Genomic DNA, 13,235 nt, shown 5'->3' on the forward strand with positions numbered 1-13,235 from the left:
TGAGATTTATCTTTCCTCTAGTCACCTTATTACTTGTATGGGTGTGTGTGTGTGTGTGTATGCGTGTGTGTGTGTGTGTGTGTGTGTGTATGTATGTGTGTGTGTGTGTGTGTATGTGAAAAACACATATATGTGAAATCAGGATAGACAAAAACAAGTAACATGAGTTTTCTTTGGCTACTAGTGTCTCATAGTATCTTAGAACTCTTTCTGTGCACCCCAGCTCCGTCCCTCAACCAAGCAGCCGTTTGTGGCTTGGTGTATAAAGAACATTAAAGGTTAGACTGCAAGGCTACACTTTATTTGTGCAAAACCAGAAATTTAGCTAAACAAAAACCAATTTCTATATTTTTGTTACCAGCAATGAAATCTACATTGCTCCCTCAGGCGTGCAAAAGGAGCGCATTCAGGTATGCTAAAGGATCTCCCGGAAGCCCCTCCCTCTCCTTAACCGCTGTTCCATGAAGCAGGATTGCTTCTGAAAGCTTGTGGTAGTTTTGAAGGGTGGCTCTATTGTGGTCATTTAAATAACCAATCAACAAACATTTGCTAAGTAACTATTAAATATTTGTTAAGTAATTACAATATTTTTGTAAAGTGGCCAGTATGCTCCACATAACCAGCATGAATTTTAAAATCTCCTGAAGAGTTGGAGAAGTGGCATACAGCTTGAGAGCACTCGCTGTTAACATCTGCTCTTGCAGAAGACCTGGGTTTGCCTCTCAACACCTATACAGTGGCTCACAACTACCTATAACTCTAGTTTCAGGGGATCTAAAGCCACTCTTCTGACCTCTCCATATATGTGTGTGTGTGTGTGTGTGTGTGTGTGTGTGTGTGTGTGTCTACACACACACACTTGCAGGCAAACACATAAAAGTAAATATTTAAAATCTCATCCAGAAAACTGTAGCAGGCCGCAGTTAGAAGTGTGGTGTCATCCCCTGTTATCAGACCCGTGACCTGGACCTGCTGATGACTTGGGTTACACCAATTGGTTCAGATTTTCGGTGGCAAAGCTATTCTAATCTAAAGGGGATTGTTTCATTTTTAAGAAGTGGCGTTCTATGTTGATGCTAGAATAATGCCCTCCAAATCACACCAAATACATAAAAGACTGATGTAAGGCAGGAAAAAGGGAGAGTCTCTCTCTTAATGAAAGCTTATGTTGTAGTCTGTGATGAGCCCTGACATTTGGAAGTTGCACATCAGAAATATGAGGACATCACTAAAAAACATTGGATTGACACATTCCTGAATAATTGAAGAATAACGTCATTACTGAGTTTCTCAGGAGATAAGAAAATTCTGACACCCATCTGCGATGTTGATTTCTTTATATACCTTTTCTGAAAAATAGTTGTGAAACAACAGGCCTACGTCCATGAAATAGCTGCAACATCATTAATTATCCAATGGTTTCTACATCAGATTTTATCCCTCAAATTTCAAAAGTTTCTGATGATATAAAACTTTATTTTTTTTAATCGTATTGGTTTGTGTGTATCAGCGTTTTGCCTGCATGTATGTCTGTGTACCCTATGTGTGTGCAGTTCCCATGTAGTCCAGAAGGGGGCATCAGGTCTGGGATTGGAGTTGAAAGTACGGGTGCTGAGTGCCAGATCCAGGTCCTCTGAAAGGGTTTTCAGTGCTCTTACCCACTGAACCATCACTCTGACCACAGCATAAAACTTTTAAAAAATTTTCTCAGTACTAAAATGGGAAACAAACATGAACATTTATTTTGAATATTAAGCATCTTTGCATATGCATATACAAATACACAGTAGACACATTTAAGTTTTTTTGTTTGTTTGTTTTTAAGAAAGCCTTCTTTTCTCTTTCTCTCTCTCTAAATAGCCAGAAGACATGTTTGTTTGTGACATCAATGAGCAGGACATAAGTGGGCCTCCAGCATCTAAGAAGCTGAAAAAAAGCCAGTGTACACCTCTTTTCATGAATGCTTATACCATGAGAGGTATGCAGAAAGGAGTTGGTATAAAGAACATTTGCAGAATCGACCTCCCTAAATCAAAGTAATTATGACTTCAGTTAACAGCTCTCGAGTATCTAATGTGTATAAGAGCTTGAAAGATTTCAACCCATCTTACTCTCTCACCAACTGAGAAGGTCCAGTGTTATTCTCTTCCCTGCTGGTTAGTTCTTGTCAGCTTGACACAAGCTCGAATCATCTGGAAAGTGGAACTTCAGTTGAGGAATTGCCACCATCAGACTGGCCTGTAGGCAGGTCTGTGGGGACATTTTCTTGATCAGTAACTGATGTGGGAGGGCCCAGCCCACTGTGGGTGGTCCTGGATTGCATAAGGAAGCAGGCTAAGCAAGCCTTGAGAACCAGGCAGTCAGCAGTGTTCTTCTATAGCCTTTGCTTCAGTTCTAACCTCCAGGTTCCTGCCTTGAGTTCCTGCCCTGACTCCCCTCAGTGGCCCAGGACATAAAAACCAAGTAAACCCTTTCCTCTCCTTTGTTGGCTTTGGTCACTATGTTTTAGCAACAGAAACTAACTGGGAGACTGCCTTGCTCACCACCACTTCCTATGGTGGAAAGCGTTACATCCATAACCAAGCACACATACATTCAGAGAGTGGAATGGGGATATGTGTTGATTTTCTCTTAAAGACATAAGTTCTCCCCACTGAGCATCTCCCCTTCATCCTGCAGGAGCTGGTGCAGTGATTCATACCCACTCTAAAGCTGCTGTGATGGCTACCCTTCTGTTTCCAGGACAGGAGTTTAAAATTACACATCAAGAGATGATCAAAGGAATAAGGAAATGTACCTCAGGAGGGTATTACAGGTATACTTTTTTATTAAATTATTTGGCATGCATTTTTCCTTCTCTTCGATAAGTCAGACCATGATCCTTTTGTACTTGTAATGAGATGCAGTGGGATCTGCGGTCAGTAATACTCACTGAGAGCTGTACATCCACACACGTTCTTGGTGACAGACTCCTCCTTCCTTCCCCAGCCGAGAGACTTATTAACAACACAAATCATGGAGCGTTCGCTCTATTAATGTGAACAAAAGTCTGGTCTGGAATGTCTGTCAAAATGGGTGGAGCAGCCGCTGTTCTCAGCACTGAGAAAGCAAGATCTCCTCACCTCCACTTTGTCTTCAGGAAGCTTGAACTGGGACCACCAGTTGAGTCATATTGACTCAATATATTTCTAGAATATGCTCCTTATTATTAGAAAGAAGAGAGAGAGAGAGAGAGAGAGAGAGAGAGAGAGAGAGAGAGCGAGCGCTTTCTGTTCATTTTAATTAAATAGATGACTATATTTCAAAAATTTGTGATGTAACTGACATAAAATTGTAAAACAGTGACTTTGTAAGTTTAAATAAATACAGCAGTCCACAAAATGTAGTTGTTATATATAAATCTAGACTTGAGTGGCTTGGAGAAGCAGGTTCCCAGAACCCAGGTACAAGTTGAGCCACACTTTCTGTTGGTAGCATCCTCCTGAACCTTCGCCCTTCTTCATTTCCTTCAGACCCTGGCTCCCTCCCCTTCAGAGGAGAGTCCTCCCTGTTACTAAAGTAGCACATGGTGGTGTGTGACTGACTGTGACTGACTGTGACTGACTGCAGGGATCAGGTTGGACTTGCTTAAACCAGTGTGCTGGGAAATTCATTTGATTTGATTTCCCTGACTATTTATTGTGTGCCCAAAGCCATCCTGGGCACTATGAAAATTATGTAGAAAAAGGAAAAAGTTAAAGCCGTGGAGTGTGGGCTAAGCACTAAAGCCGTGGAGTGTGGGCTGAGCACTAAAGCCGTGGAGTGTGGGCTGAGCACTAAAGCCATGGAGTGTGGGCTGAGCACTCGCAAGGCCCTGGGGTCCTTCCTCAGCAGCAGAGCCCAGCAAAACAAGTCAGCGCTAAGCAAGTCCTCTTAGTCCATTCTGGAAGTGCCATGCCTCACCTCTGCAGGAGTGCAAAGGATACAGAGGGTCAGGCAAAGGGCCTGCGTGGCTCTGTTCCAAATGCCTTTAACTTGTGAGGCTCAATATCCTGTTGGTGAAGTGAGGGATGGGCTTAAATGTGTTTTCCCATCTCACTGTGCTTTGAAATTATTTTGTGCCTGGAAATATTTCTGACTGTGGTTTATCCTATGGGAAAATTCAAGTCTGCCGCCCTTCTGGGCAGTCTCAGGAAAGATGTGAGAGCAGCAATTCACTCCTTCCACTTAGGAATATTAGATAATTACTTCTGTCTGAACTACAATGGAATCATGGGCAAGTCTATACTACTATGATAATTGTTGCCCAAATTATGATCACTTGACCGATTCCTCGTCTATGCCTGCCTGAAAGCGGTCATTTCTGATAACACTCTGAGCGTGCTTATTAAGTTTACTCAGTGCTCTGGTGAAAAGGCTGCTTGAGAGAAATCCATGATTAAACAAACACTTGTCTGAGTTGTCACTGGTTACAAGGGACCTCAAGAATAGACTTAGTTTTACTTGTAGCAAAGTTGTTTGCTTGAACCTTACTATATTCCAACTTTATCTCGCGTATTTACTAAGGGAAAAAGTAGAAAGTTCTAATGCAGTAGATTTGAGATTATTCTGAAATGATTATCATAACCTTGATCATTGTTGCTTGAAGGATCTTTCTTCTAACCTGGTGTCACAAACCACACCTCTATTGATTGGTTTGCCTATCAAGATATTTTAGTATTCTGCCAAGATGAAATACAATTTCTTTTTATATTGTTGGGAAATAGTCCTACTGTTTAAATATAGTTCTGTGTCTCTTCCTTTCTGCACTTCTGTGTGTGAGGTGTATCATTTCCTATCTCATGGTTAAAATGTTATGATTATCTTTGCTTCAAGGAAATACTTGTATGATCTTGATTTCATTGTTAGGTTCTGGTATACTGTACAAGTTTCTGCCATTTAAACTTAGGGCTGCCTGCCAAATTCCAAAGGTATCTTTTGGTATAGATGTTTATACAAGATATTCAGAATTCTTGCAACATCTTGTTTTGAAGTTGGAGAAATTGGAGTGCTATTCAGAGATAAAGAGCATCTGATTGGTTACTAACAGGAAAAATCAGAAATTGAATATTAATACTTTAATGGGGGAAAATGTCTTGTTCTGTCTTGCAGATACGATGATATATTAGTGGTACCCATTATTGAGAACACTCCTGAAGAGAAGGACCTCAAAGAACGGATGGCTCGTGCCATGAATGAGTACCCAGACTCCTGCGCAGTTCTTGTCAGGCGCCATGGGGTGTACGTGTGGGGAGAAACCTGGGAGAAAGCAAAAACCATGTAAGACCGAATCTGAGAACATCTGATACAAGTCACACTCAGAATGTGGAAAGGAACTCAGCACATTTAGGATTTAGAATGAAATATGAGTCTTTTAGTGTTATTGGTCAACTGGTTTCAACTTCAGTAATCTGTCCTTGTTATTTGTGGAGAGCTGGTTTTCACTCTATTGAATCATCAGGAGTATTGATTAGGTCAGCTCGGAATTAGGGAACCTCTGTGAAGTTTGCTACAAAGGAAAAGGAGATAGATCCTAAATAACAAATATTTGATTTAAAAATATAGCATGTAATATTTGTACTTTATGTACATTGTAGCTTTATGTGAGTAGTATACTTCTTGAGAAGTAAATGATGTAGTTGCCCAATTCAGTGTGATTCCCTTGCAGGTTTGAAAATTGTTGGGGTCAAAACAGGAAACCTTTGGTATGAGATAAGTAGAAAACTGTAGGAAGAGCGTAGGGAGCTGGTGTTGGGAGAGCTCTGTCCTGACACAACGTGCAGGCCTTTTGCCTTTCCTTTTACAGGTGCGAGTGTTATGACTACCTGTTTGACATTGCTGTCTCCATGAAGAAGATGGGACTGGATCCAACACAGCTCCCAGTTGGAGAAAATGGAATTGTGTAAGCCGAATGGACGCCTAAGTATCTCCAACAATAAAACAGACTTAAATATGCCTTAAATAAAACTCAGCTGCTTTTAAGTGAGTTGGAAATTTTCTTGATGTCACTAATCTGTCACAGAATACTACTGATGGTCACATATACTGAGTACTACAGATAATATCCTTTAACATTAAATATTTGCTTATATTCTTAAAGATTTGAGTGATAGGGAGGTAGAATAAAAACTTACCTTATTTAATATTTTCTCATTTTAAAGATTATAAGAGAAAAATACATTTTGTATACATTCTCAGAGAATTCTCTTTTATCTTAAAAACACTGGTAATGTAAAATGTACTTGTAATTTTCTACTTATTTATGGGATAAACATTTTATTTTAATTTGATGCATAAAATGTACATGAACTATTTAAGATTAGTGTATCCTTCTTATTTGACATAAAAATAATTGTACAGATTTCCCTATATGCTGTATACAGGCTAAGTAAGTACCCATTATCTAAAATACAGAGTCCAAAACTTTGAGTACAGACACAGAGTCACAGATGGAATCCACATCTCACTTCATGTGGCAGGTGGTTCGATACATTAAGAACATTGTGTGAAATTCCCTCCTCTCTAACTTGTCTGGGTAACAAATGAAGTCTGTGTTTATCCTTGGTTCCCATCCCCAAGATACCTTATTGCATATTTGCAGATATCCCTATATCTCAATAGTCAACCTATAACATGATATAGAGCACTTATTGTATATTGATATCAGTTGTAGAGATTCAAGTTAAATGATACCCAATGCAGGGTTTCCAGTGGAGTAGGCAAGTAGTCTGTTGCTGAGCTCTGCCCCAGCCCTGCTTCTAACAAAAGAAGATGATCACCACCATTACTCTACCTATCAGGTCATCAGCTTCCAGATCATTTCCTTCATCCCTTCACTCACCTTACCCAGACTTCCAGATCCTGTCTGCCCATTCTTCCTAATCCTTGCTTCATGAAAAAAAAAAAAAAATGCAAGAGTGCATGGACCAGTATGTATGCTCTTCACAGGGAGCATCCTCACCCCTGACCTCAGTCACATTCATCTGGGAAAGACCTTGCTTAAGCTGCCTACTTGGTACCTGCACCCAAGCAAGACAAATTAACAACTATGTTGAGTGATATAATCTCAGACCTATGGCCACATAGGTGAGCACTGGATACTGACAAACAGGCCACTCCAAGTATAGCAAATCCATTGTTCCAACCTCATTACTGTTCTCTTCACTCTTCTCATTCATCAGATTTCCAACATTGCCAACTCTCCCCTCACTCCTGGAGACAGTAAGTAGATATCCCAGAGAAAACTATCTGGTGGTCCCACTACAGGCCAGCCAGCCTCTGTGGCTGGAGCCATCTTTTTCAGTTCCTTCAACTGGGTGTTCTCATCTTCCCCCTGCACCTTGAACTTGTCCTCTGACTTTCCCAAGGCCTTTGCCTTTGACAGGATTCTTAAAACGTGCCACCATGCCTTCAGTCTTCACCCAGCTCCAACACCTGTAAGAGCTCTACCCAAGAGCAGCTGCTCTCCCTGTATGCTCACACTCCCTGCATGCTCACTCTCAGAATGCTGGCCTCCTTCCCATGCCTTCAATAAACCCAGCCTCTCCCTGAAGACTCTCCCTTGAAGCTGAAGTGCTGCTGCTTTCTGACTCCTCTCATCACTGGGCCTGAATGTGGGACGAATGAATTCTTTGAACATCAAAACACAAACTTTTACAAATTGTTCCAGCCGTCGTCTGTATGTGTGCATCTTAGCAAGGGGAAAGAAACACTGCCATGTTATTGTCAAGTGAGCCCCAGATGCTGCTGGGTAATTTTAGTATCCCCATTCATTCACCATGACCCCCCCCCTCCAGTCAGCTGTTTCTTCTCAACTTCAGACATTTCCCTGCATACTCTGCGCTAATGACCTTGACTGCTATTTCTTTGAAAGGAACAGACACCATCAAGAGAGTACTGGGCTTTCCACCTCTGCATGGTTGCTAGCCCTGCTGCCCCCTGAGGCCATGTCTCCTACTGATATGTTCAAGGTCATTCATGACTGAGTGATTTCCTGTCTCCTGCATCATCAGTTTGGTCTTCCAGCTAAGTCTTCACCTTCAGGACATGAGACGGCCATTGGAGCTGATGGATGTCTCAGACCCCCGAGCTCAGGGGTCTGCCCTTTCCTCTGCTTCTGACTTTTTTTTTTTTTTAAAGAAAGTTTTTTCTCATGACCCAGTCCCTTTTCTCTCCCAGACTGAGAGTTTAGCTGGGCTTTTGTCCTTATCACTCAACTGAAGTACCATTATAACCTCCCATGGTGGTTACACAGATCGGTTCCTGCCAGCTTCACCCATGCGCACTGGCCTTCTCAGCTCTTCAGGTTGCTAGGATCCGCACAGTGCTGGTCCTTCTTCAGCTCTGTAGTCAGCATCATCCCTCAGACAACTTTCGTGAAACTCGTTCACTGATCTCACCTATTTTCTTGGATTTAAATACCAGTTACACCCAGCAGATCACACATTTATATTTTCACCCATGTATTTTTCCTGATCTCGATTCTTACTTGGCTTCTGATGATGCCAAGGAATGTCTATCTACATCTTGAGATAGTCAAAACAAGCCCAAAGTCCCTGACATTTCCTGCAGTTCCTTCCAGTTGTTTGCACTGACATCCATAGTGGAATGGTCAGTCTTACACAATAATGTAGTCAATCAGCCCATCTCGCCAGCTTCACATGCAAGAAGTATTTGCAGTCCAAACCTTTCACCACTTTGCTGTTACTACCTGGCTAAGCACCCACTGTTTTTGTTTGTTCATTCGTTTGCTTGTTTTTACTCCAGGTAACTTTAGATGTGCTTTTACAGATTCCCCTGCTTCAGCCACTGCGCCCCACCCCTCATCCCAAATGTCTATTAATAATCAATACGAGTTCCCAACATCCTGTTATGGAGATCAGCTAGGGTCTCAGCTCTAAAGCCTGTCTTTGGACAATGATCCCACACACTTTGCCCATTTTCGTAGAGCAAACTTTCTAATGCTGTGAACTTTTAATACAGTTCGTCATGTTATAACAATCCCCAACAATAATTTTGTTGCTACTTGATAACTGTAATTTTGGTACTATTATGAATCTTAATGTAAATATCTGGTATGCAACCCCTGTGAAAGGGTAGTTCAATGCCCCCCCCCACCCCCAAGGAGACATGGCCTACAGGTTGAGAATCATTGTTCTACCAGCTCATTTGGTAAGCCTTCTCACATACTCTACTCCAATCGCTGGAAACCTTGAGCCTTTACATTTTCAAGGCACTTATATTTTTTCTTCCCTCCTTTTTGTACTTTGCTTCCACATATGTACATGACACCTTTCTCATTCTGTATGAAAATATTCTCAATAAAGACTCAACCATGTCATTAAATATCACCTGGCCTCCATATTTGGAACCATATCATATCCTTCACATGGAGCTCTATGTCCTACTTTATTTTTGCTTTTGTTTGTTTTGTATTTAATTATTTTAGATACCATCTCACTCTGTAGTCTATGCTGGTCTTGGATGTACTAGCCCAGGCCAGCCACAAACTCAGTCTTCCTGCCTCAACCTCCCTAGTGCTGGAATTATAAATGTGAGCTACCACCTTGCTATCCTTCCCTGCTCTGATTTTCTATAAAGTGCTTATAACCAGCTAATATGCTATAACTGACTTCTTTGGTTTTTTTTTTTTTTTTACTCTACAATGTGAATTCCACAGAGATAGAAGTCTTCACATTTTTCTTCAGTGTACCCCTACTCTCTCAAGCAATATTTACTAAATAGTTGATAATAAATACTTGTTGAACAAAGCCATCTTTCCACCAAAACTTGAAGTCAGTGCTCTATATTTTACTTCTCAAAAGAGTTACTAGTGGTGGCTTCTTCTTGGAGGTGTTTCTCTAGCCTCCCATAACTCCTGATGCCTGTGGTGCCCTACTCACCTCTTGGGCCATTTCTGTAGGCTTCTTCCCTGTCAGACTTCTGCTCTTAATCATGCCCTGCTTCTCTGCTTTTCTCCTGGACAACATCCTTCAGTGAATAGCTCTAACTGATGTCTCTCTGCTGAAGATGTACTGTTTTCTCACTAGCCTCAACCCCTCCTTTCCACTCCAGACAGTTATCCTCTAGCCCCTACTCAGCATCATCCTTCGGCTAGCTGATGCTATCATCTTGACTCTACCTACCATGACCCTACAGTGCCATTGACCTTTCTTCTCTCTACTCCATTACCTCACTTCATCTCTAGACTATTTTTGACACTTACTCCAAAATTCCTTTTGAGGTAGAGTCTATTTTATTCACTATAGACAAAACAAGGCAAAAAGCCTGCCATATCATAAGTACTCAATGAATATTTTCTAAATTCTTAATGGAGATCTCTCCACTGGGAAAACACAGTTTGTGTCACTTCTGCTTCCTTTCACTTGTCTTATTTTTAGAGTGGAACTGAGGATGAGATAAAGAAGATAGTTCTTAATTTGTGGTAGCCGTTCAATCAATATTAGTTACCTTCCTTTCTGTAAGTCCCACTTAATACAGGATTGGTTTATTCTTTTAGACTAGTTTATTAAGTGCTTGGGATCAACATAATCTTTCAAGACAGGTATTTCCTCTGGTTTAAGATGAAACTGAAGCTCAGGAAATAAACACACAGAGTGTAAACAAAGGAATATATGTAAACATCTGAGCACAATACCTATCAGGTATTTGGTGTGCTCTTCAAATGTTAGCCTCTTTCCTAGGAGCCCCTAGTCTAGCTCTCCTCAAGGTCATTGACATTTGAAACCACATTGCAACAGCACACCTCCAGTAAACCTGGTTCGGGGTTTGGAGAACTGGTGAATGTTCACCACTTTTGCCTTTCTCTTTTACATAATAGGACCCATTCTTGAACTGAATGAAATTACAGCCCAGGAGCGCTGATTCCCAGTGCTGGCATGGCAGTGTTCAGTGCTTTGAGGCAATAACAGGCGTTCTTCCCCATACCCCTAGCTCTTCTCCCTACTACTTCTTCAAATATGATAACAAAGGTTGGTTATAAGTAAAAGACTAAACTGATGACAGACCTAAATCCAACCAAGTTGTATTAAATTAACTGTAGTGCACATATTCACCTTCCAATTGAATAAGACGAAAGATTTAGCCAAGAGATTGCCATGCAAATTATTTTAGAACCCTTTAATTCTATAACTCCTTTGAATCTTAAAAAATAATTTGCCTAATGTTCAATCTAATCAAATATTTCCCTTTCAAGAAAGAAAACTGCCAGGTCTTGTCAAAGTAGCCTGGTAGGATATTGGTAACACTCCAAGACATGATTAGCTTTCTCTTCGAAGTTCTTTAAAATGAAGCAATAAGAGAACATAATTTGATTTCTTATTTGTTATTCTTAAATATTAGGAGTCCCCCAAAGGAGCTCCTGCATTAAGGGCTTCATCCCTGATGCTGCTAGTATTCAGATGTGGAGTTTTAGGATCATAGGTCCCAGCCTTTATCAATGGATTGATAAGTTGGTGGACTCGAGGTTTGATAAACTATTGCTAGATAGTGAGAGTTGCAAGGTAAGTCTTTATTGGAGGCCCACATGGAGCTTGTCTGCTGGGTATCTTGCCCTGGTCCTTCCTGTTTGTCTCTTTCTGCCTCCTGCCCAACAAGGGGTGAGAAGCCTTGCTCTGCCGCTCCTGTCCATGACTTCATCCTCATCATCAGGCCTACAATGATGGAAACAGCCAAACACAGGAGGAACCTGCAGAAACCTTGGGCCATAGTAAACCTTTCCACATTTTTAATCAATCTCTTCCAAGTAAATGCCTGCTTGCTTGTGAAATAGGGTTTTCATACATAGTCCTTCCTGGCCTGGAACTCACTGTGTAGACCAGGATAGCCTAGAACTCATGAAGCTTCACCTGCCTTTTATTTATTTTTTGTATTAAAGGTCCTATCACTTCAAATGAAATTCTCTTCATCTCTCCTACTCACTATGCCCTCCTCTTCTTTTTTGGTTGTGTGTCTGGATGTGTGGATGTTTATGTGGGTACACATAAGTGAATAAGCATATATGAGCACAGTGGCCAGAGATCAGCCTTAAATGTTGTCCCTTAGGAACCAACCACCTTAATTTTTTGAGACACAGTGTCTCATTGGCCTGGAGTTCACTGAACTGGCCAGCAAGAAATCCCATCCCTGTCTCTTTTTCCCGTAATGTGTTTATAATCACAGGTTTTACCTGGGCTCTAGGGATCAAATTCAAGCCCTCATGTTTGTGACAATCACTTCACTGCCTGAGCCATCTCCTCCCTTCTTATCTGTCTACCTGCTGCCTGCTCTCGCTCTCTCTCTCTCTCTCTCCCTCCCTCCTTCCCTCCCTCCCTCCCTCCCTCCCTCCTTCTTTCCTTCCTTCTGTTCTGTTTGTCTTCCGTTCTAAGTGGGATTTTTCTGTGTAGCCCAGGCTACTCTCAAAAGTCAGATTTCTCCCGCTTCCGCTTCACAAGAACCATGGTTATGTGCATGATCTTGAAGATGTTTATCAAACCATCACCATCATTCACCTTTTTAATGTTATTTTTTTTAAATCATTCATAATTTCCCCCCATTGGTTTCACAAATACTCACAGTTTCGGGGTTAGGTTAATTCCATCCACTGCTTTCAATATCAATACAGCAAAAGAGATAGTGCTGTGGTATTCAGTCCCTTTGCATAAATATTAAGTGCATCAATACTATTCTACTTAATATTCACTAGCTAACTGGTCACCCTTCTCTTTTTATGCATAAACTTTCCTGTTCACACTCACTTCTCATGCTATGAGTGTAAAACTGATGGCATAATGTATATAATTTTTTGTTCATTTAAGCTTGCATTATTTCCAAAAACATTATCAATAAAAATACTCTAGACCAAGAAAAGGCAATATGTAAGTCAAAGTCAAGTCAAATGAAGTTCCCAGATCTAAGCTCTGATGACCATCTGGAAGCTCGTCTGTCTAATGTAACTGGTCTAGAAATACCCCTGAAAAGGATACAACAGACACCCTCACCCTCAAAAGTTCCTGCCTGAGACTGGGTGGAAATGGTGTTGCTGTGAAGCCTATATCACCTTCCCCAAGAATCATAATTGAAATCACATGCCAGCAAATATTAAATGGATGACACTTGGCCCTCCAGCAATATTAAAGAAGGAAGAATCAAATGGAATGTCAACCTTACTTGCTCCTAATTTTACTCTGAGAGAAATGAACTTAGAAAAAAAATGCATG

General features: G+C 41.0%; 1 protein-coding gene across 2 annotated transcripts in view; it reads left to right on the plus strand.

The window, feature by feature from the left end:
• The window catches only part of Apip (APAF1 interacting protein), a 19,331-nt gene extending 13,256 nt beyond the window's left edge, over positions 1-6,075 (plus strand). The window contains exons 3-7 of one of the 2 annotated variants that reach the window (XM_021194131.1): positions 362-410; positions 1,861-1,978; positions 2,680-2,815; positions 5,131-5,298; positions 5,825-6,000. In XM_021194131.1, the coding sequence (XP_021049790.1) occupies positions 362-410; positions 1,861-1,978; positions 2,680-2,815; positions 5,131-5,298; positions 5,825-5,924 (571 nt within the window). In that variant the 3' untranslated portion in view covers positions 5,925-6,000. Of the gene's footprint in view, positions 1-361; positions 411-1,860; positions 1,979-2,679; positions 2,816-5,130; positions 5,299-5,824 lie in introns of both variants that reach the window. The other variant, XM_029536505.1, reaches the window with a different exon arrangement.
• Positions 6,076-13,235: the final 7,160 nt, after the last annotated feature.

This window comes from Mus pahari, chromosome 3, assembly GCF_900095145.1.
Source record: "Mus pahari chromosome 3, PAHARI_EIJ_v1.1, whole genome shotgun sequence".
NCBI lineage: Eukaryota > Metazoa > Chordata > Mammalia > Rodentia > Muridae > Mus > Mus pahari.